Source organism: Ranitomeya imitator, chromosome 1, assembly GCF_032444005.1.
Source record: "Ranitomeya imitator isolate aRanImi1 chromosome 1, aRanImi1.pri, whole genome shotgun sequence".
NCBI classification, from domain to species: domain Eukaryota; kingdom Metazoa; phylum Chordata; class Amphibia; order Anura; family Dendrobatidae; genus Ranitomeya; species Ranitomeya imitator.
In genome coordinates, this window is record NC_091282.1 from 4,282,663 (window position 1) to 4,309,675 (window position 27,013).

General features: G+C 48.7%; 2 protein-coding genes across 3 annotated transcripts in view; one reads left to right on the forward strand and one right to left on the reverse strand.

Moving 5' to 3' along the window:
* The window catches only part of GBA2 (glucosylceramidase beta 2), a 215,028-nt gene extending 191,909 nt beyond the window's left edge, over positions 1-23,119 (forward strand). For both annotated transcript variants that reach the window (XM_069745496.1, XM_069745492.1), the window contains exons 17-19: positions 21,922-22,037; positions 22,128-22,319; positions 22,565-23,119. In XM_069745496.1, coding sequence (XP_069601597.1) covers positions 21,922-22,037; positions 22,128-22,319; positions 22,565-22,753 — 497 coding nt within the window. In that variant the 3' untranslated portion in view covers positions 22,754-23,119. The remainder of the gene's footprint in view (positions 1-21,921; positions 22,038-22,127; positions 22,320-22,564) is intronic.
* Positions 1-27,013, reverse strand: part of RGP1 (RGP1 homolog, RAB6A GEF complex partner 1) — a 391,618-nt gene that overhangs the window by 249,592 nt on the left and 115,013 nt on the right. The window lies entirely within an intron of this gene.

Genomic DNA, 27,013 nt, shown 5'->3' on the forward strand with positions numbered 1-27,013 from the left:
CCCTGAATCTTCTGTACATGTCCCCCGCATGTCTATCAAACAGATCTTTCCTGGAACAGTTCCTCTTGAGTCTCAGGAACTGACCTTTGGGGATCCCTCTCTTTAGTGGGGTCGGATGGTGACTTTGCCAATGCAAGAGGCTATTAGTGCTTGTCGGCTTGCGATATATTCCTGTGGAAATTCCCCCTCTGTCCTCTTTTTTGATGGTGACATCCAAAAAGGCCAGTTCCTGTTTCTGGATTTCTGATGTAAACCTGAGCCCTAGATCGTTATGGTTGAGGTGCCCCAGGAAATCCCCAAATGTCTCTCTCGTCCCCGTCCATAGCAAGAACACGTCATCTATGAACCTGTACCATACTAAAATGGAGTCCTGCCACCAGCCAGCATCCTCCCCAAATACCACCGTTTCCTCCCACCAGCTCAGGAACAGATTTGCATACGATGGGGCACAGGGACTCCCCATCGCAGTGCCCCTGAGCTGGTGGAAGTGCTTACCATCAAAAGTAAAGGTATTATGGGTGAGTGTAAATTCCAAAAGGGACAGTACAAACGTGTTATGTTCTATGCATGCCACAGACCTTTGTTGTAGGTAGAACTGTACTCCTCTGATCCCTGCCTCGTGTGGTATGCTGCTATATAGGGCCTCTATATCAATGGATGCCAGCCAGTGCTCCCCCTCCAGATGTATTCCCTCCAATTTCAATAGTAGGTCTGCTGTGTCTCTTAGGTATGACGGAGTAGCCACCACAAAGGGACGTAGGATCTGATCCACATATATCCCACAGTTCTGTAGCAGAGAATCCACTCCCGACACTATGGGTCGTCCCTTCAGTGGATTCAGTCCCTTGTGAATCTTCGGGAGTGCATAGAATGTAGCCGTGAGTGGATATTTTGGTAGCAAGAAATCATACTCCTGTTTAGAGATGAGATCCCGGGAAAAGGCCCCTTCTAATAATAATCTCAGTTCCTCCCTAAACATCTCAGCTTGACTACGATCTAGGATCTCGTATGTTGCTCTATCATTCAAAATGGACTGACACATTGAGCGATACTCGGTGTGATTCAGAATGACCAGATTTCCCCCCCTTATCTGAGGGTTTAATTATAATCTGTTCATTCCTTTTGAGGGTATCCAGGGCCAAGCATTCACTCTCTGACATGTTCCCTTCTCCCCTACTGTGTAATTTCCTCAGGTCCCTTTCCACCAATAGTGCAAAGATGTCAATGTTGCTTGTATCCCCCTGCGGTGGCATCCTCATGCTCTTGTTTTTCAGGGATGTGAATGGACCTTTTCCATCCCGTGGGGCTCTATCATTTTCTCTAAGGAGATCTCTGAGTGCCTGGTACCCCTCAATATCCTCATGACCAAGGCCATGTTGTTGGCATTCTTCCTGAGTGTTATGCTGGAAGAACTTTTTCCACTTTAACTTTCTACAGAATAGGTTCAAATCTTTCACCCATTCGAAGCAGTTATACTTATTGGTTGGTACAAAATTAAGGCCCCTAGACAAAACACACTGTCACGATTCCCCTGACCGCTGTCACCAATGGGTCAGGATTCACACTGTGACCGTCACCCCTACGTCACGGATTGAGGTGACTTTAGACCAACAGACGGCTATCACATGTGCAGGGGGCTTATCTTAGTTATCCCTCCACTCCACGATGTGATGAAAAACCACACACAAGGCTATTGACCTCTTAGTTTACAGCAGGGGCTTATTCTAGGTATCCCACTGCTTTTCTATATACCACGAACTGCAGGGATTTATGTATATCCCGCTTACAGTTCCACTTAACACTTGCAGCTCTCTGGCGCCCCCTTACTCTCAGGTCAGATTAGGTACTGCACCCTGGGTAATTAGTCGCCAGAAAGGCTGCCTGCTATGTACTGGCTATTGGGCACGCTGCAGCGACGCGATAACTACTCCCACACAGGCAGGAACAATAATTATCAAACCCGCAGTTGCTTCAGCATAATCCAACCGTCAGCACACTTTCGCTGCCACCAGCTTCGATTAAACGGGTCCGAAGCTAACCCAACTCAACAGTAACAGTAGCGAATTTTCCCTTCAAGAGACTTAGGGTACAGTTTAGAGCAGGAGAACGAACTAATATATAATAGTATATCCCATTCAAAATAACTAGGCAGTGCGTTATCAAAAATAGTTTATAAAGATGTTTACATGAGACAATTGCAAATATGTACAAGGGTAATTATAACATAAAGGGAATAAATGAGAAAAGATAACACTCACATATTAAAAGCATTGCAGGCATCCAGGCTAGTGCAGTTTCCATACATCCCAGTCCATGGGATGTACCAGCTCTTCCAGGACAATAGGACAAAGCAGTCCAGAAGGAGAAATCAGCAAAAAGTCTGACTCCTCAGAGCCTGCCAGACACTTAAAACATTAAGGCTGTGACATCACAGAAAGGCTGGCTTATCCAGACCCTCCTCTCTCTACATTCTGAGGAAACTTTAAACTATTTCCTCTGATTTCTATAACTTCACTACAAAACATGACAGAGTCATACCAAACTCATAAATCATCTCGGATTAACGTGGGCATTCTAATGAGATCAAATATGTCCTATCTGGGATACATATTTCCAGAGAAATCCCTACTTCTTTACCAGATGGAGTTAGAAGCTCGTGTTTCGCGGGTTGTGTAGATACACCGAGTGAGAATAAAAATATATATTTTCGTATTTCTAGCTTAAATCGTTTGCCTAATATCTAACAAAAACTAAACAAAGAATCTTTCCTGAATCTTGGAGCCACTTTTCCAGTTTGAACTAGAGAATGTGGGAGGGGTGAGGGACTTTCCTCTGAGCCTGGAATTTACGACCACAGAGCAATAAAACCTCTCTTCCCCCATACTCTCAGAGAAGGAAAGCCAGGAATTTGCAGCTACAAACTGTTGCTCCAAGAAGGGGGGCTTAGCCCACGCAGGCAAGAAAACTACTTATGATATTTCATGCCATATCGTGACACCTCCCCCTTTTGGTGTGCGCTAGGGAGGCAGGACCTGATGGTTCTCCTCCATGCGCACCTCAGCAGGTTCACCCTGGTGGGCCAACCCATCACCATTGCCATGCTCTGGCTCCATGGTGCCTTCGCCTACCCGGTGCCCCAGGTAGTGAACCTCCCTCATGCCCATCTGACACTTTCCCGGCTTGATAGTCAGTCCTGCTTGGTGAATTCGCCTGAGCACCTCCTCGAGATGCTGCAGGTGTTCCTCCCAGGAGGAACTGAAGATGGCAATGTCATCCACGTACGCCACGGCGTACTTCTCCAGTCCCTGAAGCAGGAGGTTGACCATCCGCTGGAAAGTGGCAGGGGCATTCTTCATGCCGAAGGGCATGACCGTGGACTCGTACAGTCCAAAGGGTGTGATAAAGGCGGACTTCTCTTGCGCCTCGGGGCTCAGGGGAATCTGCCAGTATCCTCGACTCAGATCCATTATTGTTAGGTAATCTGCGCCAGCTAACTTCTCAAGCAGCTCCTCCATGCGCGGCATTGGGTGCGCATCCGAGGCTGTGATGGCGTTGAGCCCCCTGTAGTCCACGCAGAACCGGGTGGTCCGGTCCTTCTTTGGCACGAGAACTACAGGTGATGCCCACGCGCTCTTTGACCGTCGAATCACCCCCAGCTGTAACATCTCATCGATCTCTTGGCGCATAGTCTGCTGCACCTGGTCAGAGATTCGATAGGGTGTTCGCCGTAGTGGGGCGTGATTCCCGGTGTCCACCTCGTGGACTGCTAACTCAGTCCTCCCAGGTCGGTTGGAGAATACGACCCGGAAGGGTTCCAGTGTGGTTTGCAACTGCACCCGCTGGGGTTCAGTTAACGAGGCGCTTACCTCCACATCCTCGATGGACCCATTGGCCTTGGCTTGGGCCAGCAAGTCCAGGAGGGTGTCTTCCTCCCCGTCTTCGGGTAAGCTGCAGACCGGTAGGACGAAAGGTTCATGTTCGTGATGAGCCTTCATCATGTTGACGTGAAAGGCCTTTCGCCTACCCCGAGCGTGGTCAAGCGTGACCACGTACGTGACCGGGTTGAGCTGTTGGTGGACGACGTACGGGCCCTCCCAGGCTGCCTGAAGCTTATCCGTTGGTACGGGGACCAGCACCCACACCTTTTGACCCACGTGGTAGGTCCGCTCCCGGGCGTTCTGGTCGTACCAGTGCTTCTGATCAGCCTGAGCCTGCGTCATGTTGTCATGCACCAACTGCGTCAAGGTCTGCATCTTGTCACGGAAGCGCATGACATACTCCACTATGGACACTTCAGAAGGGTTCGGCTCCTCTTCCCAGGATTCTCTTACCAACCCAAGGGGTCCCCGGACTCGCCTGCCGTACAGGAGCTCGAAGGGGGAGAACCCCGTCGAGGCCTGCGGAACCTCTCGGTAAGCGAATAGCAGGTGTGGGAGGTACCGCTCCCAGTCACGCCATTGGGTCTCAACCAGCATGCGTAGCATCTGTTTGAGGGTACCATTGGAGCGTTCACACAAGCCATTGGTCTGTGGGTGATACGCACTCGATACCAGGTGCTTCACCTGCATTCTCTTACAGAGAGCCTCCATTAGGCGAGACATAAATTGGGTCCCTTGATCAGTAAGCATTTCCCTGGGAAATCCTACACGTGAAAAGATGGCCAACAGGGCATCCGCCACCTTATCTGCCCTAGTTGACGACAGAGCTACTGCCTCTGGGTACCGGGTAGCGTAGTCTACCACAGTAAGGATGTATTGCTTTCCAGAGCTGCTGGGGACGGCCAGCGGGCCCACAATGTCCACCGCGATCCTCTGGAAAGGCTCCTCTATCACTGGCAAAGGGATCAGGGGAGCCTTAATAGCAGGCCCCGCTTTCCCCACCCTTTGACAGGTGACACAGGAGCGGTAGTAGTTTGACACATCTGTCCCCATCTTAGGCCAATAGAAGTGTTGAGACAGCCGGGCCTTAGTTTTGCTGATCCCCAAGTGTCCAGCTAGCGGGATCTCATGGGCAATCCGCAACAACTCACCCCGGAATTGCTGTGGGACGACCAGCTGTCTTTCCCTCAACCACTCCTTTTGTGATTCTCCGGGTACTGTCTCCCGGTACAACCTTCCTTGTTCCCAGAACACCTTCTCCTTATCAGTCTCGGAGAAGGGCGTCCCGACAAGTTGTCTCAAACTCTCTAGGCTCGCATCTGTGTGCAGAGCGGCCTGAAACTCCTGGCTAGGGGAAGCCAAAAGCGACGTCAGGGTCCCTTCCCCACGGGAACCCTCTTGGACCTGCTCTGGGTCCACCTCTGGTTCAGTCACCGTGATGACTGAGGAGGGTCCGGAAGGCTGACAGTTATCTGCGTTCCGGGCACTCTGACTGCGGGTGACAGCAGCTACGTAGGCTGTCTCCCCGGGGATTTCTACAGGCCCATCAGCCGGCGCTGCTATGGGCTCTACCTCCCCATCCACCCCCAACACTCCAGGGGCAGTGCTACTTATGGGCCAGTTACCTTCCTCGTGGCACTGGTCACTTTCATGGCATCACCTTCCTCACGGTTCCCATGCATCTCCCCATTTCCTGTAGCACCGACACTTGCCCCTGCTAGGGGTTCCTCAGCCGTCTCACTCCGCAGAGCGACGGGGCTGGGCACGCCTGTACCTATGGACACATTAACCTTCACAGAAAAATCATTATCAGGTTCAGTTGGCACAGGTACAACATTTTCGCCATCAATCCTAGGTAAAAAATGGTTAATAGATGCATCATTACAAGGTAAAGCATGGTCAGGTAACACATGCGATTTCCCATCATCATCATCATCAGGGTTAACGTTACCCTTATTAGTAGATTGGGGAGGGGTGTCAGGAACGTAGTATGCAAACATCCTCCCCAAATCAGTCCCCAACAAAACATCAGTGGGCAAATTATCAGACAGCCCCACTTCCTTCACCCCGCTCCCAGCACCCCAATCAATAAAAACCCGGGCCATCGGTAAGGGACAGCTGATGCCCCCAATCCCAGTGACAGTTAGGGTTTTCCCCGGAATGATTTCTTCAGGGGCCGCCAGTTCGGGTCGGATGAGGGTTCGTTCAGCCCCGGTGTCCTTGAGGCCTGTAGCAACATGGCCCCCCACAGTGACGGGCTGTACGTTGTCACACACCCTCCCAACCACACCACCCACCAAAAGAACTGCTGCATTAGGCCCTGGGGCCTTGGCTGGGGGGTTCTTCGGCCTGTCTGGACAGAAGGTACTGATATGCCCAGGCCGCTTGCAGGTGTAACACGCGCGAGGTTCTGTGGTAGGTCTGGTGCTGTTGGCCACAGGGCCAGGACCTCGGGTGTGTTGGCTGGCAGGGGTACTGGCGTTGGTTGCAGGCTTACCCCCTCTCCAGCTGGTGGTGACTGGCTTCCGCACTTCCGATCTACGGTTGGCCTCATAGGCATCGGCAATCTGCGCTGCTTTCGTCACGTCTTTGGGTTCTCTGTCCATCACGAACTGTCGCACCTCAGCTGGGCAAAGATGAAAGAACTGGTCTTTGATCATCAGGTCTCGCAGCTGCGCAAAGGTGGTCACTGACAGTCCTTGGGTCCACTGGTCAAAGTGGGTCCCCAGTCCATGCACCACATCACTGTAACTGTCGTGTGGGCCACGTTGGAGGGTCCGGAACTTTCTACGGTACACCTCGGGTGTAAGCTGGTACTTGGCTATCAGAGCCTTTTTGATGGCCTCATAGTCACCATCTTGTTCTTGAGGGAGGGCAGCAAACGCCTCCAGAGCTTTGCCTCTCAGCCCTGGTGTCAGGTATCGTGCCCATTCATCGGTAGGCAGTCGGTACTGTCTGCAGGCTTTCTCAAAGGCCCGCAGAAAAGTGTCCAAGTCTCCGTCCTTCTCCATAACAGGGAAGTGATCGGGCCGGGGCTTAGGCATCTGAGCGCTGCTGGGCTCACAGCTGGACTGGGACGACCCCTGCATTTGCAGTCGGGCCATCTGCAGCTGGTACTCCCGCTCCGCTTGGGCCTCTCGCTCGGCTCGCTGGGCCTCTCTCTCGGCTCGCTGGGCCTGGGCCTCTCTCTCAGCTCGCTCCTGGTATTGCTGGATCAGCTGCAGACGTCTCTCTAGGTCATCTGCGGAGCATTGTTGCAGAGCCAGCTGCAGGAGGAGGTCTGCGCCCCCCTGGTTGCCAGTAGGGCCCATATTCAGTGGTTGGACCTCTGCTGCAGCCTCATGTTCGCTGGTGCTGGCTTCTGCGGCCTCTGAGCTCTGAGATTGGTCTCGAGCGGCTTCCCATTGCACCAGATCTGCGACCAGTTGGGCTTTGTTTTTGCTTGCAAAGTCAATGTGCTGTGACTTGCATAAGGCAACAAGGGTGTCTCTGGTCTGCTGCTCATAGAAGGTTTCTCCCAGCACAACCATGGTTGCCAAATAAAAGATAGGATAGAAAAACGAAGAGAAAGGGAAGGGATAATTACCAGTACGCAATTGTCTCACAACTAAAAAGCACTGAGTTCGTTCTCCAAACTTATTTGCGCAGAGTCCTCGCAAGAACTTTCTGCAAGTTTTTAGTGAGAGGAATGATTACTCAAACCAAATCACTAATGCTCTAAGATATCCCACCGCCTTGCCACCAATTGTCACGATTCCCCTGACCGCTGTCACCAATGGGTCAGGATTCACACCGTGACCGTCACCCCTACGTCACGGATTGAGGTGACTTTAGACCAACAGATGGCTATCACATGTGCAGGGGGCTTATCTTAGTTATCCCTCCACTCCACGATGTGATGAAAAACCACACACAAGGCTATTGACCTCTTAGTTTACAGCAGGGGCTTATTCTAGGTATCCCACTGCTTTTCTATATACCACGAACTGCAGGGATTTATGTATATCCCGCTTACAGTTCCACTTAACACTTGCAGCTCTCTGGCGCCCCCTTACTCTCAGGTCAGATTAGGTACTGCACCCTGGGTAATTAGTCGCCAGAAAGGCTGCCTGCTATGTACTGGCTATTGGGCACGCTGCAGCGACGCGATAACTACTCCCACACAGGCAGGAACAATAATTATCAAACCCGCAGTTGCTTCAGCATAATCCAACCGTCAGCACACTTTCGCTGCCACCAGCTTCGATTAAACGGGTCCGAAGCTAACCCAACTCAACAGTAACAGTAGCGAATTTTCCCTTCAAGAGACTTAGGGTACAGTTTAGAGCAGGAGAACGAACTAATATATAATAGTATATCCCATTCAAAATAACTAGGCAGTGCGTTATCAAAAATAGTTTATAAAGATGTTTACATGAGACAATTGCAAATATGTACAAGGGTAATTATAACATAAAGGGAATAAATGAGAAAAGATAACACTCACATATTAAAAGCATTGCAGGCATCCAGGCTAGTGCAGTTTCCATACATCCCAGTCCATGGGATGTACCAGCTCTTCCAGGACAATAGGACAAAGCAGTCCAGAAGGAGAAATCAGCAAAAAGTCTGACTCCTCAGAGCCTGCCAGACACTTAAAACATTAAGGCTGTGACATCACAGAAAGGCTGGCTTATCCAGACCCTCCTCTCTCTACATTCTGAGGAAACTTTAAACTATTTCCTCTGATTTCTATAACTTCACTACAAAACATGACAGAGTCATACCAAACTCATAAATCATCTCGGATTAACGTGGGCATTCTAATGAGATCAAATATGTCCTATCTGGGATACATATTTCCAGAGAAATCCCTACTTCTTTACCAGATGGAGTTAGAAGCTCGTGTTTCGCGGGTTGTGTAGATACACCGAGTGAGAATAAAAATATATATTTTCGTATTTCTAGCTTAAATCGTTTGCCTAATATCTAACAAAAACTAAACAAAGAATCTTTCCTGAATCTTGGAGCCACTTTTCCAGTTTGAACTAGAGAATGTGGGAGGGGTGAGGGACTTTCCTCTGAGCCTGGAATTTACGACCCCAGAGCAATAAAACCTCTCTTCCCCCATACTCTCAGAGAAGGAAAGCCAGGAATTTGCAGCTACAAACTGTTGCTCCAAGAAGGGGGGCTTAGCCCACGCAGGCTAGAAAACTACTTATGATATTTCATACCATATCGTGACACACACATTTCACTCTCAGTAAGCAGGTGCGAGGACAGGTTCACAATCTGACCCTTTATTGGTTGAATCGAGTTCTCAATCCGTACCCTGCTCTCGCACCCTGCTCCAAAAAAGATGGTACCAAGGAGGATGAGGATGGTTGTGTAGATGCCGCTCCCCCACTGTGTGGAAAAAAGGAAGCAGACATTCCTGCTGCCCCGTTGTAAGCTCCTCTTCCTCTTTTCCCCGTTTTTCCTCTCCCCCTCTGCCATTTTGGTCTATGTGTGGTTCCCCGAAACTGTTGTACCCCTACCCCTCTAGGGTCTGTTCTCTCTGTATCTGAGGTATCAATGTCCGAGGATGATGCCTCGGGCTGTCTGTCTTTTTGAAAGTTGAGAACCTGATTCTCACTAAAATCCTTCAAATCCCTTTGGAATTGCAGTGTCTTCCTTTCTTTAAGCAGTGCTTGATACCTCTCTACAGATGTTTGTAGTAGTCCCTCCCTCCTATTGAAGTCAGGATCGGGGAACCACACATAGACCAAAATGGCAGAGGGGGAGAGGAAAAACGGGGAAAAGAGGAAGAGGAGCTTACAACGGGGCAGCAGGAATGTCTGCTTCCTTTTTTCCACACAGTGGGGGAGCGGCATCTACACAACCATCCTCATCCTCCTTGGTACCATCTTTTTTGGAGCAGGGTGCGAGAGCAGGGTACGGTGTCATGATTCCAATGGCAGGGAATCACAAAAGGACAAGCACCAACGAGCTCTAGGGTGATGGAACCTGAGCTGACCGCGACCCTAAACCTGAACACACAAATAACAATAGCCGGGGAACATGCCTACGTTGATCCTAGACGTCTCGCACCAGCCGAAGATCTAACTTCCCCTATTAGAAGAAACACAGACCTCTCTTGCCTCCAGAGAAATACCCCACAGAAATAGCAGCCCCCCACATATAATGACGGTGAAATGAGAGGAAGGCACATACACAGTATGAAAACAGATTCAGCAAAATGAGGCCCGCTAAAACTAGATAGCAGAGGATACAAAAGTAAACTGCGCGGTCAGCAAAAAACCCTTCAAAAAAACCATCCTGTAATTACTTGAACTCATGTTCCAACTCATGGAACATGAGGAGCAATTACAGCCCAGTAGAGCAACCAGCAGCAAAGAAACAATTATATGCAAGCTGGACAAGACAAAAATAAAGGAAAACGTGGAACAAGAAAATCATAAACTTAGCTTGTCCTGAAGATTACTGTAGCCAGAAGCTGAGGTAAAAAAAACACTCTGATAACCTTGATAGCCGGCGGGGAAATGACAAGAAAGCCCAGTTAAATAGGAAACTCCCAAATCCTAATAGAACAGGTGGACACCAGAGACAGCAGAACACAAATCACCCAGTACCATCAGTAACCACCAGAGGGAGCCCAAAAACAGAACTCACAACAGTACCCCCTCTTGAGGAGGGGTCACCGAACCCTCACGAGAACCACCAGGGCGACCAGGATGAGCCCTATGAAAAGCGCGGACCAAATCATCAGCATGAACATCAGAGGCAACCACCCAAGAATTATCCTCCTGACCATAACCCTTCCACTTGACCAAATATTGGAGTTTCCGTCTGGAAACACGAGAATCCGAGATCTTCTCCACAACATACTCCAATTCTCCCTCCACCAGCACCGGAGCAGGAGGCTCAAGCGAAGGAACAACAGGTACCTCATACCTCCGCGACAACGACCGATGGAACACATTATGAATAGCAAACGATGCCGGGAGATCCAAACGAAACGACACAGGGTTAAGAATTTCCAAGATCCTATAAGGACCGATGAACCGAGGCTTGAACTTAGGAGAAGAGGCCTTCATAGGAACAAAACGAGAAGACAACCACACCAAGTCCCCAACACGAAGTCGAGGACCCACGCGGCGACGGCGATTAGCAAACTGCTGAGCCTTCTCCTGGGACAACTTCAAATTGTCCACCACATGACTCCAAATCCGATGCAACCCATCCACCACCATGTCCACTCCAGGACAATCAGAAGGCTCCACCTGACCAGAGGAAAAACGAGGATGAAACCCCGAATTACAAAAGAAAGGAGAAACCAAGGTAGCAGAACTAGCCCGATTATTAAGGGCAAACTCGGCCAGCGGCAAAAAGGTAATCCAGTCATCCTGATCAGCAGAAACAAAACACCTCAAATAAGTTTCCAAGGTCTGATTAGTTCGCTCCGTCTGGCCATTCGTCTGAGGATGGAATGCAGACGAAAAGGACAAATCAATGCCCATCTTAGCACAGAACGTCCGCCAAAATCTAGACACAAACTGGGATCCCCTGTCAGAAACGATGTTCTCCGGAATCCCATGCAAACGAACCACGTTCTGGAAAAACAGAGGGACCAACTCAGAGGAGGAAGGCAACTTAGGCAAGGGTACAAGATGAACCATTTTAGAAAAGCGGTCACACACAACCCAGATGACGGACATTTTTTGAGAGACAGGGAGATCCGAAATAAAGTCCATGGAAATGTGCGTCCAAGGCCTCTTCGGGATAGGCAAAGGTGACAACAATCCACTGGCTCGAGAACAGCAAGGCTTAGCCCGAGCACAAACCTCACAAGACTGCACAAAAGAACGCACATCCCTCGACAAGGAAGGCCACCAAAAAGACCTGGCCACCAAGTCTCTAGTACCAAATATTCCAGGATGACCTGCCAACGCAGAAGAATGGACCTCGGAGATGACTCTACTGGTCCAACTATCCGGAACAAACAGTCTCTCAGGCGGACAACGATCAGGTTTACCCGCCTGAAACTCCTGCAAAGCACGTCGCAAGTCTGGGAAGACAGCCGACAAAATCACCCCATCCCTAAGCATACCAGTGGGCTCAGAATTTCCAGGGGAGTCGGGCACAAAACTCCTAGAAAGAGCATCCGCCTTCACATTCTTTGAACCTGGCAGGTATGAAACCACAAAATTGAAACGAGAGAAAAACAGTGACCAACGAGCCTGTCTAGGATTCAGACGCCTGGCAGACTCAAGGTAAATCAGATTTTTGTGATCAGTCAAGACCACCACACGATGTCTAGCACCCTCCAGCCAATGACGCCACTCCTCAAATGCCCACTTCATGGCCAAAAGTTCCCGATTACCCACATCATAATTCCGCTCAGCGGGCGAAAATTTTCTAGAAAAGAACGCACATGGCTTAATCACCGAGCAATCGGAGCTTCTCTGTGACAAAACCGCCCCCGCTCCAATCTCGGAAGCATCAACCTCGACTTGGAAAGGAAGCAAAACATCAGGCTGACGCAACACAGGAGCAGAAGAAAACCGGCGTTTAAGTTCCTGAAAGGCCTCCACAGCCGCAGGAGACCAATCAGCAACATCAGCACCCTTCTTAGTCAAATCCGTCAAAGGCTTAACAACACTAGAAAAATTAGTTATAAAACGACGATAGAAATTAGCAAAGCCCAAGAACTTCTGCAGACTCTTAAGAGATGCAGGCTGCGTCCAGTCACAAATAGCCCGAACCTTGACGGGATCCATCTCAATAGTAGAAGGGGAAAAAATATACCCCAAGAAAGAAATCTTCTGGACTCCAAAGAGACACTTTGAGCCCTTTACAAACAAGGAATTAGCCCGCAGGACCTGAAACACCTTCCTGACCTGCTGAACATGAGACTCCCAGTCATCAGAAAAAACCAAAATATCATCCAAATACACAATCATAAATTTATCCAGATATTCACGGAAAATATCGTGCATAAAGGACTGGAAGACTGAAGGAGCATTAGAAAGTCCGAAAGGCATTACCAAATACTCAAAATGGCCCTCAGGCGTATTAAATGCGGTTTTCCACTCATCACCTTGCTTTATTCGTATAAGATTATACGCACCCCGAAGATCAATCTTAGTGAACCATTTAGCCCCCTTAATGCGAGCAAACAAATCAGTCAACAAAGGCAAAGGATACTGATATTTTACGGTAATCTTATTCAAAAGACGATAATCTATACAAGGCCTCAAGGACCCATCTTTTTTGGCCACGAAAAAAAAACCTGCTCCCAAAGGGGACGAAGATGGACGGATATGTCCCTTTTCCAAGGACTCCTTAACATAATCCCGCATAGCAGTATGCTCTGGCACTGACAGATTGAACAAACGACCTTTAGGAAATTTACTACCAGGAATTAAATCTATAGCACAATCGCAATCCCTGTGAGGAGGAAGCGAACTGAGCTTAGGCTCCTCAAAAACATCCCGATAATCAGACAAAAATACAGGAACCTCAGAAGGAGTAGATGAAGCGATAGAAATCGGAGGTGCATCATCATGAACCCCCTGACATCCCCAGCTTAACACAGACATTGTTTTCCAGTCAAGGACTGGATTATGAGTTTGTAACCATGGCAGACCAAGTACTAGAACATCATGTAAATTATACAATACCAGGAAGCGAATCACCTCCTGATGAACGGGAGTCATACGCATGGTCACTTGTGTCCAGTACTGAGGTTTATTTATAGCTAAAGGTGTAGAGTCAATTCCCTTCAAAGGAATAGGGACTTCCAGAGGCTCAAGACTAAACCCACATCGCTTGGCAAATGACCAATCCATAAGACTCAGGGCAGCGCCTGAATCTACATAGGCATCGACGGAAATGGATGATAATGAGCAAATCCGAGTCACAGACAGAATGAACTTAGACTGTAACGTACTAATGGCAACAGACTTATCAACCTTTTTTGTGCGTTTAGAGCATGCTGATATAACATGAGCTGAATCACCACAATAAAAGCACAACCCATTTTTCCGCCTATAGTTTTGCCGTTCACTTCTAGACTGAACTCTATCACATTGCATTGTCTCAGGTGCCTGTTCAGAAGACACCGCCAAATGGTGCACAGGTTTGCGCTCCCGTAAACGCCGATAAATCTGAATAGCCATAGTCATAGACTCATTCAGACCCGTAGGCGCAGGGAACCCCACCATAACATCTTTAATGGCCTCAGAAAGGCCATCTCTGAACTTTGCAGCCAGGGCGCACTCATTCCACTGAGTAAGCACTGACCATTTCCGAAATTTTTGACAATATATTTCTGCTTCATCTTGCCCCTGAGAGAGAGCTAATAAAGCTTTTTCAGCCTGAATCTCCTGGTTAGGTTCCTCATAGAGCAAACCCAATGCCAGAAAAAACGCATCCACATTAAGCAACGCAGGATCCCCTGGTGCCAATGCAAATGCCCAATTTTGAGGGTCACCCCGCAGGAAAGATATAATAATCTTAACCTGCTGAGCAGGGTCTCCAGAAGAGCGAGATTTCAAAGAAAGGAACAGCTTGCAATTGTTCCTAAAATTCAGAAAACTAGATCTATCTCCAGCAAAGAACTCTGGAATAGGAATTCTAGGTTCAGACATAGGAGCATGTACAACAAAATCTTGTATATTTTGAACCTTAGCAGCAAGATTATTCAAGCTGGAAGCTAAACTCTGGACGTCCATGATAAACAGCTAAGGTCAGAGCCATTCAAGGATTAAGAGGAGGAAAAAAAAAAATCAGCCAGGCTGCAATTAAGGCTAGGCAGCAACCTCAGAGGAGAGAAGAAAAAAAAAAACTTCCTCAGACTACTTTTCCTCCTACTTCAGCCCAAACATTTAGGCCGGCTATACTGTCATGATTCCAATGGCAGGGAATCACAAAAGGACAAGCACCAACGAGCTCTAGGGTGATGGAACCTGAGCTGACCGCGACCCTAAACCTGAACACACAAATAACAATAGCCGGGGAATGTGCCTACGTTGATCCTAGACGTCTCGCACCAGCCAAAGATCTAACTTCCCCTATTAGAAGAAACACAGACCTCTCTTGCCTCCAGAGAAATACCCCACAGAAATAGCAGCCCCCCACATATAATGACGGTGAAATGAGAGGAAGGCACATACACAGTATGAAAACAGATTCAGCAAAATGAGGCCCGCTAAAACTAGATAGCAGAGGATGCAAAAGTAAACTGCGCGGTCAGCAAAAAACCCTTCAAAAATACCATCCTGTAATTACTTGAACTCATGTTCCAACTCATGGAACATGAGGAGCAATTACAGCCCAGTAGAGCAACCAGCAGCAAAGAAACAATTATATGCAAGCTGGACAAGACAAAAATAAAGGAAAACGTGGAACAAGAAAATCATAAACTTAGCTTGTCCTGAAGATTACTGTAGCCAGAAGCTGAGGTAACAAAACACTCTGATAACCTTGATAGCCGGCGGGGAAATGACAAGAAAGCCCGGTTAAATAGGAAACTCCCAAATCCTAATAGAACAGGTGGACACCAGAGACAGCAGAACACAAATCACCCAGTACCATCAGTAACCACCAGAGGGAGCCCAAAAACAGAACTCACAACAGTACGGATTGAGAACTCGATTCAACCAATAAAGGGTCAGATTGTGAACCTGTCCTCGCACCTGCTTACTGAGAGTGAAATGTGTGTTTTGTCTAGGGGCCTTAATTTTGTACCAACCAATAAGTATAACTGCTTCGAATGGGTGAAAGATTTGAACCTATTCTGTAGAAAGTTAAAGTGGAAAAAGTTCTTCCAGCATAACACTCAGGAAGAATGCCAACAACATGGCCTTGGTCATGAGGATATTGAGGGGTACCAGGCACTCAGAGATCTCCTTAGAGAAAATGATAGAGCCCCACGGGATGGAAAAGGTCCATTCACATCCCTGAAAAACAAGAGCACGAGGATGCCACCGCAGGGGGATACAAGCAACATTGACATCTTTGCACTATTGGTGGAAAGGGACCTGAGGAAATTACACAGTAGGGGAGAAGGGAACATGTCAGAGAGTGAATGCTTGGCCCTGGATACCCTCAAAAGGAATGAACAGATTATAATTAAACCCTCAGATAAGGGGGGAAATCTGGTCATTCTGAATCACACCGAGTATCGCTCAATGTGTCAGTCCATTTTGAATGATAGAGCAACATACGAGATCCTAGATCGTAGTCAAGCTGAGATGTTTAGGGAGGAACTGAGATTATTATTAGAAGGGGCCTTTTCCCGGGATCTCATCTCTAAACAGGAGTATGATTTCTTGCTACCAAAATATCCACTCACGGCTACATTCTATGCACTCCCGAAGATTCACAAGGGACTGAATCCACTGAAGGGACGACCCATAGTGTCGGGAGTGGATTCTCTGCTACAGAACTGTGGGATATATGTGGATCAGATCCTACGTCCCTTTGTGGTGGCTACTCCGTCATACCTAAGAGACACAGCAGACCTACTATTGAAATTGGAGGGAATACATCTGGAGGGGGAGCACTGGCTGGCATCCATTGATATAGAGGCCCTATATAGCAGCATACCACACGAGGCAGGGATCAGAGGAGTACAGTTCTACCTACAACAAAGGTCTGTGGCATGCATAGAACATAACACGTTTGTACTGTCCCTTTTGGAATTTACACTCACCCATAATACCTTTACTTTTGATGGTAAGCACTTCCACCAGCTCAGGGGCACTGCGATGGGGAGTCCCTGTGCCCCATCGTATGCAAATCTGTTCCTGAGCTGGTGGGAGGAAACGGTGGTATTTGGGGAGGATGCTGGCTGGTGGCAGGACTCCATTTTAGTATGGTACAGGTTCATAGATGACGTGTTCTTGGTATGGACGGGGACGAGAGAGACATTTGGGGATTTCCTGGGGCACCTCAACCATAACGATCTAGGGCTCAGGTTTACATCAGAAATCCAGAAACAGGAACTGGCCTTTTTGGATGTCACCATCAAAAAAGAGGACAGAGGGGGAATTTCCACAGGAATATATCGCAAGCCGACAAGCACTAATAGCCTCTTGCATTGGCAAAGTCACCATCCGACCCCACTAAAGAGACGGATCCCCAAAGGTCAGTTCCTGAGACTCAAGAGGAACTGTTCCAGGAAAGATCTGTTTGATAGACATGCGGGGGACATGTACAGAAGATTCAGGGAAAAGGGATACCCTAGACATGTACTTGACACTGCTTATGAACATGCCAAAAAAACAGACAGACAGAAACTTCTACAGAGTAAGGGGAGAGATGAGGAAAGCAAGGAGGACATAAGGATAATTGGCACTTATGACACTAGGCATCAAGAGATCCGTAAAATACTACTTAAACATTGGGACATCATCAGACTGGATCCGGAATTGAGTGAAGTGGTGGGAGAGTACCCCAGCATAACGTTCAGGAAAGGAAAGTCGCTCAGAGACATGCTTGTACATAGCCAATATAGAAGACCAGAACCAAGCGGCACCTGGCTAGACACAAAGCCATGTGGGTTCTTCAAATGTGGCAACTGTAGCATGTGTAGATGGATGGAACCAGGGAAATCATTTCATAGTTCGGCGACAGGGAAAGTGTACTATCAGAGGAACTTCTCCAACTGTAAAACTACAGGGGTGATGTATATGGCGAAATGCTCTTGCCCAAAAGATTACATAGGTAAAACAAAAAGGGAATTTAGGAGACGAGTGGGGGAGCATATGGGAGATATCAGAAACAACCGGGATACCCCACTAGCAAAGCATATACAAACCCATCATGGGGGAGATGTCAAAAGTGTGACCTTTACTGTGATAGAAGTGGTGAACATCAACCCCAGAGGTGGAAATACAGATAAGACCATTCTAAGGAGAGAATGTGAATGGATATTCAGAATGGGGAGTCTTGAACCTAGAGGACTGAATGACCAATTATCATATGCCTGCTTTTTGTAGTACAGTCATAATATAAGGGTTAGCTGGGGGTCAACATTTTATAGCCGTGCATATGTCCAATTTTTTGTCTGGAATCTCCCGACGGAATAGGGGAGCAGCATAGATTGGTGTGCAATATCCTTGTATCAATATTCATATATAATACCCCGCTCTTATGACACCACTGCCGTAAATAAATCCGAGTTACCGTCTAATCGTAATAAGACTTGAGTACTCCCTGGTATGTCATGTACACGAACAGTGCGCAAGTGCTATATGCACCGGGGGACAAGTGGGGGTACAGGTACTACTTGTTCCTATGCTTTGGCTAGGACTCTAGAGGAGGCGTGACCTAATCATAAGGGCTGGTGAGGCCAATCCTCCCTCCCCCAACCGACCCGCCAACCCCCCCCCCCCCCTCCCCTCTCCCTCTCACTCCCCAACTCTGGCATGAGAAAGTGATGTCTGGTGGATTGTGGCCATACGCATGCGCTAATGATCTGCGGCGGTGTGGTATGGTGTTATCCTCGGACGTTAAAATACCTAATCAAAAAAGGAGTGGGATGTACGGGGGATAAAACGAGGCATAGCCCGAATGCCTCATTAAAATGCTGATCTTCGCATTACTCTATCGTGATGGCATATAGAATAAAGATGCGCAAGCGCAGTAAACATTAGGAGATGTGCGCAGTGCCAGTTTGCATAGCTGGAGCATGCGCAGTTGGGACAGGTGAGGGACGACCCGGAAGCAGTGCGGGCTGTCTAGCGAGTCACCGGAAGTGCAAGAGTGGCGGGTAGTCGGATGCCGGGCCGCCGCTGGTGGGCTCCTTTGGGGGCCGATAGGAGCATGCGTGGTTACATCATACTCACCGGAAATGCGCAGGTAGGGGGCGGGGCTATCTAGCACGCCGCGAGTATGGCAGAAGTTTAAAGAGCGGGGAAATAAGGGCGATTCAGCCATGACACCACATCAGGACACACTATGCCAGTGTATCTTGCCTCCTGAGGAGCCCGCGGAGGGCGAAACGCGTTGAGGCGCCGTGATCTGAGGCAAACGGCGTACAGAGGGAGATAAGTGCATGTAACATAATATCGAGATATGTGAATGTACGCATTTGTGGGTGACACTGGTCTATGGGTTCAGCCATAGTCAATGGGATCAGCCACGACTGGCACTATGTACCTATACAAGACTGAGCCCATATAAATACTCCCCAACAAATACGTCAATATCGATGTGCCGTATGTGTTCCGCACATTTGTTTTTAGTCTGTGGGGATCTAGTGTTCACTTAGTATAGGAGCTACTCTGTTTAGCCTACAGTGGGCCCTAGGCGGTGGGTAGTGGGTGTCCCGTGGTCATTGTAGGGTGCATCAGTAACCCAGGGACAGCCGCCGCGGAGTGGGGGCGCCACAACGCTCCCCCGTAGGGTGCCAACCTCCACAGATAGGTAGGCTGTGAGCACAGTACTAAGTAGGGACACCTAGTCCCCCCATTTTTAACTTAGTGTGTAGTTTTTGAGCACATTGTTCTGTTTTTGTTTTCTTTGTCATTTTTGTCCGTTTTTTGTGGTGTGAACCAGTGTATTGGTTCTTTAGATTTATCAATAAAGATTTATTATTTTTGGATAGTTTATGATAGTCTATTGAGATCCTATTTGGCATTACATTTTCTTCTATATTTTGCCATCCATTGGATTAAACTAATTGTCAGGTACGTTACCATCATCCCTGTAACGTAAGCTGCCATGGAATGGCCCAGATACTATCCATAATGTGACTTCAACGTGACCAGGGACTGTTACTCTAAAGAGGCTACACTGATTGTATGCAGTGCTGATAGTGGTGAGGAGGTACTGGGACCCAGAGTACTCTCTACACTGCTGATAGTGGTGAGGATGTACTGGGACCCAGGGTACTCTCTACACTGCTGATAGTGGTGAGGAGGTACTGGTACCCAGGGTACTCTCTACACTGCTGATAGTGGTGAGGAGGTACTGGGACCCAGGGTACTCTCTACACTGCTGATAGTGGTGAGGAGGTACTGGGACCCAGGGTACTCTCTACACTGCTGATAGTGGTGAGGAGGTACTGGGACCCAGGATACTCTCTACACTGCTGATAGTGGTGAGGAGGTACTGGGACCCAGGATACTCTCTACACTGCTGATAGTGGTGAGGAGGTACTGGGACCCAGGATACTCTCTACACTGCTGATAGTGGTGAGGAGGTACTGTGACCCAGGATACTCTCTACACTGCTGATAGTGGTGAGGAGGTACTGGGACCCAGGGTACTCTCTACACTGCTGATAGTGGTGAGGAGGTACTGGGACCCTGGGTACTCTCTACACTGCTGATAGTGGTGAGGAGGTACTGGGACCCAGGGTACTCTCTACACTGCTGATAGTGGTGAGGAGGTACTGGGACCCAGGATACTCTCTACACTGCTGATAGTGGTGAGGAGGTACTGGGACCCAAGATACTCTCTACACTGCTGATAGTGGTGAGGAGGTACTGGGACCCAGGATACTCTCTACACTGCTGTTAGTGGTGAGGAGGTACTGGGACCCAGGGTACTCTCTACACTGCTGATAGTGGTGAGGAGGTACTGGGACCCAGGGTACTCTCTACACTGCTGATAGTGGTGAGGAGGTACTGGGACCCAGGATACTCTCTACACTGCTGATAGTGGTGAGGAGGTACTGGGACCCAGGGTACTCTCTACACTGCTGATAGTGGTGAGGAGGTACTGGTACCCAGGGTACTCTCTACACTGCTGATAGTGGTGAGGAGGTACTGGGACCCAGGATACTCTCTACACTGCTGATAGTGGTGAGGAGGTACTGGGACCCAGGATACTCTCTACACTGCTGATAGTGGTGAGGAGGTACTGGGACCCAGGATACTCTCTACACTGCTGATAGTGGTGAGGAGGTACTGGGACCCAGGATACTCTCTACACTGCTGATAGTGGTGAGGATTCCTAGTACCCGGGATACTCTACAGTGCTGATAATGGTGAGGATTCCTAGTACTCGGGATACTCTACAGTGCTGATAATGGTGAGGTTTCCTAGTACTCGGGATACTCTCTACAGTGCTGATCGTGGTGAGGATTCCTAGTACCCGGGACACTCTCTACAGTGCTGATAATGGTGAGGATTCCTAGTACACGGGATACTCTCTACAGTGCTGATAGTGGTGAGGATTCCTAGTACCCGGGATACTCTCTACAGTGCTGATGATGGTGAAGATTCCTAGTACCCGGGATACTCTCTACACTGCTGATCGTGGTGAGGATTCCTTGTACCCGGGATAGTCTCTACAGTGCTGATGATGGTGAGGCTTCCTAGTACCCGGGATACTCTCTACAGTGCTGATCGTGGTGAGGATTCCTAGTACCCGGGATAGTCTCTACAGTGCTGATGATGGTGAGGATTTCTAGTACCCGGGATACTCTCTACAGTGCTGATCGTGGTGAGGATTCCTTGTACCCGGGATACTCTCTACAGTGCTGATGATGGTGAGGATTCCTAGTACCCGGGATAGTCTCTACAGTGCTGATGATGGTGAGGATTCCTAGTACCCGGGATACTCTCTACAGTGCTGATCGTGGTGAGGATTCCTTGTACCCGGGATACTCTCTACAGTGCTGATCGTGGTGAGGCTTCCTAGTACCCGGGATACTCTCTACAGTGCTGATCGTGGTGAGGATTCCTAGTACCCGGGATAGTCTCTACAGTGCTGATGATGGTGAGGATTCCTAGTACCCGGGATACTCTCTACAGTGCTGATCGTGGTGAGGATTCCTAGTACCCGGGATACTCTCTACAGTGCTGATGATGGTGAGGATTCCTAGTACCTGGGATACTCGCCAGTAAATTAGTCGCTGAAACTGTTGTAAACCAACACCGATTGAGATAAAATTACGATATTTTCTATATATTTCTTCCTTGGTAAGACGACTTACGAGATGATATAAATAACCACATTTTCCTCCCCGTTTCTAACCCACTGCAGGCTGATAATGACGGTTGATTTTAGTCATGGCAAACTCTTTCTGTTCTTCCTCCTTTTCTCAGGAAAGTACTACAACTATGACTGTGGGGTCCAGTCCTACTACAACAGTGTTATGTCTGACCAGTGTGCCGGGCACTGGTTCCTGCGGGCTTGTGGCCTGGGCCGCGGACAGAACGAGGTACGATGTAGGAATCAGCGAGCTGGCCCCGATGCGCTCTGTTCTTGGCACTTTTGTCCTGATGAATGCTTGCCTACCTCTATCCTGTAGGTTTTCCCCTCTGCTCATGTGCTCAGCGCCTTGAAAACCATCTTTGAATTAAACGTTAAGCAGTTTGCTGACGGTCAGATGGGAGCCGTGAACGGGATGCGTCCGGATGGTTCTGTCGACACCTCCAGTGTTCAGTCTGACGAGGTCTGGATTGGAGTGGTTTATGGACTGGCGGCCACAATGATTCATGAGGTAGCAATGCTCACCCTCACTTCTGTCTGCCCTTTGTTTCTTTTCCTTGCTATCACTGGAGCCTGGTGCGGGTTCACAATTTGTGCACTGTAACAGTCTGGTGAACGCCACCTGCAGAACTGTGAGCGCTGCTCTGGAGTATTTTAGTATGTTGTGTATGTCGGACCTCTAACAGGTTTCCATCATGACTCTGTCAGTGGGTCTGTCAGTAGGGGACGTTCTCATACTGTCATGTTACATTTCAGGGCCTGGTGGAGGAAGGTTTCCAGACGGCAGAAGGTTGTTACCGTACAGTATGGGAGCGGCTGGGAATGTCCTTCCAGACCCCGGAGGCGTACTGCAAGAAGGAGATCTACCGCTCCCTGGCATACATGCGGCCATTGAGTATTTGGGCAATGCAGCTGGCGCTGGCGGAGCAGCAGGGCAAGGTGTGAATGTTGGTATAGGATGACTCTACCAGTATTTCTCCTCCTGCTCTTCACCCCCAAACTGTACGCCGGCCCCTCGGTGTGGTGGGGAGATCTCATGATATATGCGTGAGGTGTCTCATGACTTCCATTATTCCTTCATCTACCTCCTTGTACCTGCCTTCCTGTCCGGGGCGCTGCTGCTGTAGAAGACATGTCCTGGACCTGCTGGAACTTGCGTAGCAATCACTGAAGAGGAGCAGACTTTGTGCTCACAATGTGTAATGTCGGGGGCCTCCTCTGTCCAACCCATGCCCCCCTGTTGTATCATTAGTCATCACTACAATTATTTATGATTGATGGAGATAAACTAAAAATGTGTCTGCTGAAAAACTGTATATGGTGACCTTTACTGCCAAGTGTTCAGAGGGTCCATAGGATGGCCCCAAAGCAGTGGGACCCTCAACATGCTTTACATCCCTCTCCTCTACACTACAGTCCACTCACACTATTGTTATGCATCCATCTCCTGCCATTAACTATGGTCGACTCTCTCCATGCACTATTGCCGCTGTGATGTGGCCTGGCTGGCGGTCAGTGTGCCATCGCTGGTGGTCACTATGGTGTGCCTGGTGGTCACTGTGGTGTTGCTGGTAGTCACTATGCCATGGCTGGTGATCACTATGGTGTGGTTAGGCTAATTGTCGCTGCGTTGTAGCCGGTGGTCACTATAGTGTGGCTGGTGGTCGCTGTGGTGTGGCTAGTGGTAACTGTGCCATGACCGGAGGTCACTACGGTTTGGCTGGTGGTCGCTGTGGTGTGGCTGGTGGTATCTGTGCCATGGTCGGTGGTCACTGCGGTTTGGCTGTGGTGTGGTTGGTGGTAACTGCCATGGTTGGTGGTCACTATTGTTTGTCTGGTGGTGGCTGTGGTGTGGCTGGTGGTAACTGCATGGTCGGTGGTCACTATGGTGTGGCTGGTGGTAACTGCATGGTCAGTGGTCACTATGGTGTGGCTGGTGGTCGTGGTTTGGCTGGTGGTAACTGCATGGTCGGTGGTCAGTATGGTGTGGCTGGTGGTCCTTGTGGTGTGGCTGGTGGTTACAGTGCCATGGCCGGTGGTCACTATGGTTTGACTGGAGGTCGCTGTAGTTTGGCTGGTGGTAACTGCTATGGCCGATGGTCACTATGGTGTGGCTGGTGGTCGCTGTGGTTTGGCTGGTGGTCTCTGTGCCATGGCCAATGGTCACTATAGTGTGGCTGGTTGTCGTTGTGGTTGGCTGGTGGTAACTGTGCCATGGCCAGTGGTCACTATGGTGTGGCTGGTTGTCACTGTGCCATCGCTGGTGGTCACTGTACCATGGTTGGTGGTCACTATGGTGTGCCTGGTGGTCACTGTGGTGTTGCTGGTAGTCACTGTGCCATAGCTGGTGATCACTATGGTGTGGCTAGGCTAATTGTCGCTGCGTTGTAGCCGGTGGTCACTATAGTGTGGCTGGTGGTCGCTGTGGTGTGGCTAGTGGTAACTGTGCCATGACCGGTGGTCACTACGGTTTGGCAGTTGGTCGCTGTGGTGTGGCTGGTGGTATCTGTGCCATGGTCGGTGGTCACTACGGTTTGGCTGTGATGTGGCTGCTGGTAACTGCCATGGTTGTTGGTCACTATTGTTGGTCTGGTGGTCGCTGTGGTGTGGCTGGTAGTAACTGCATGGTCGGTGGTCACTATGGTGTGGCTGGTGGTAACAGTGCCATGGTCGGTGGTCACTATGGTGTGGCTGGTGGTGTCTATGCCATGGCCGGTGGTCACTATAGTGTGGCTGGTTGTCGCTGTGGTTTGGCTGGTGGTAACTGTACCATGGCCGGTGGTCACTATGGTGTGGCTAGTTGTCGCTGTGGTTTGGCTGGTGGTAACTGTGCCATGGTCGGTGGTCACTATGGTGTGGTGGGTGGTCGCTGTGGTTTGACTGGTGGTAACTGTGCCATGGTCAGTGGTGCCAATATTCAAAAAGGGGACAAAAACTGAGCTCGGTAATTATAGGCCAGTAAGCTTCACCTCTACTGTGGGTAAAATCCTGGAGGGCATTCTAAGCTATACTGGAGTATCTGAGGAGGAATAATCTCATGACCCAGTATCAGCACAGGTTTACTAGAGACCGGTCCTGTCAGACTAATCGGATCAGCTTCTATGAAGAGGTAAGTTCCGGACTGGACCAAGGGAACGCAGTGGACGTGTTGTATATGGACTTTTCAAAAGCTTTTGATACGGTGCCACACAAAAGGTTGATACATAAAATGAGAATAATGGGGATAGGGGAAAATATGTGTAAGTGGGTTGAGAGCTGGCTCAGGGATAAGAAACAAAGGGTGGTTATTAAAGGGAACCTGTCACCTGAATTTGGCGGGACTGGTTTTGGGTCATATGGGCGGAGTTTTCGGGTGTTTGATTCACCCTTTCCTTACCCGCTGGCTGCAATATTGGATTGAAGTTCATTCTCTGTCCTCCATAGTACACACCTGCACAAGGCAAGATTGCTTTGCACAGGCGTGTACTATGGAGGACAGAGAATGAACTTCAATCCAATATTGCAGCCAGCATGCAGCCAGCGGGTAAGGAAAGGGTGAATCAAACACCTAAAAACTCCGCCCATATGACCCAAAACCAGTCCCGCCAAATTCAGGTGACAGAGTCCCTTTAATGGAGCACACTCGGACTGGGACGCGGTTAGCAGTGGGGTACCACAGGGGTCAGTATTGGGCCCTCTTCTTTTTGACATATTTATTAATGACCTTGTAGAGGGCATTCAGAGTAGAATTTCAATATTTGCAGATGACACTAAACTCTGCAGGGTCATCAATACAGAGGAGGACAATTTTATATTACAGGATGATTTATGTAAACTAGAAGCTTGGGCTGATAAATGGCAAGTGAGCTTTAATGGGGATAAATGTAAGGTCATGCACTTGGGTAGAAGTAATAAGATGTATAACTACAGTTAGGTCCATATATATTTGGACAGAGACAACATTTTTCTAATTTTGGTTATAGTCATTACCAGAATGAATTTTAAACAAAACAATTCAGATGCAGTTGAAGTTCAGACTTTCAGCTTTCATTTGAGGGTGTCCACATTAAAATTGGATGAAGGGTTTAGGAGTTTCAGCTCCTTAACATGTGCCACCCTGTTTTTAAAGGGACCAAAAGTAATTGGACAATTGACTCCAAGGCTATTTCATGGACAGGTGCGGGCAATCCCTTCATTATGTCATTCTCAATTAAGCAGATAAAAGGCCTGGAGTTGATTTGAGGTGTTGTGATTGCATATGGAAGGTTTTGCTGTGAAGTAAACATGCGGTCAAAGGAGCTCTCCATGCAGGTGAAACAAGCCATCCTTAAGCTGCGAAAACAGAAAAAACCCATCCGAGAAACTGCTACAATATTAGGAGAGGCAAAATCTACAGTTTGGTGCATCCTGAGAACGAAAGAAAGCTCTGGTGAACTCATCAATGCAAAAAGACCTAGGCGCCCACGGAAGACAACAGTGGTGGATGATCGCAGAATAATCTCCATGGAGAAGAGAAACCCCTTCACAACAGCCAACCAAGTGACCAACACTCTCCAGGAGGTCGGCGGATCAATATCCAAATCTACCATAAAGAGAAGACTGCATGAAAGTAACTACAGAGGGTTCACTGCACGGTGCAGCCACTCATAAGCATCAAGAAGAAAAAGGCTAAAAACATCTAAAAAAGCCGCACAGTTCTGGAAGAACATTCTATGGACAGATGAAACCAAGATCAACCTCTACCAGAATGATGGAAAGAGAAAAGTATGGTGAAGTCGCGGTCCAGCTCATGATCCAAAGCATACCACATCATCTGGAAACACGGCGGAGGCAGTGTGATGGCGCGGGCATGCATGGCTGCCAGTGGCACTGGGTCGCTAGTGTTTATGGATGATGTGACACAGGACAGAAGAATGAATTCTGAGGTCTTCAGAGCCGCCATACTGTGTGCTCAGATCCAGCCAAATGCAGCCAAACTGATTGGTCGTCGTTTCATACTACAGATGGACAATGACCCAAAACATAAAGCCAAAGCAACCCAGGAGTTTATTAAAGCAAAGAAGTGGAATATTCTGGAATGGCCAAGTCAGTCCCCTGATCTCAACCCAATTGAGCAGCATTTCACTTTTTAAAGACTAAACTTCAGACAGAAAGGCCCACAAACAAACAGCAACTGAAAACCACCGCAGTGAAGGCCTGGCCGAGCATCAAAAAGGGGGAAACAGC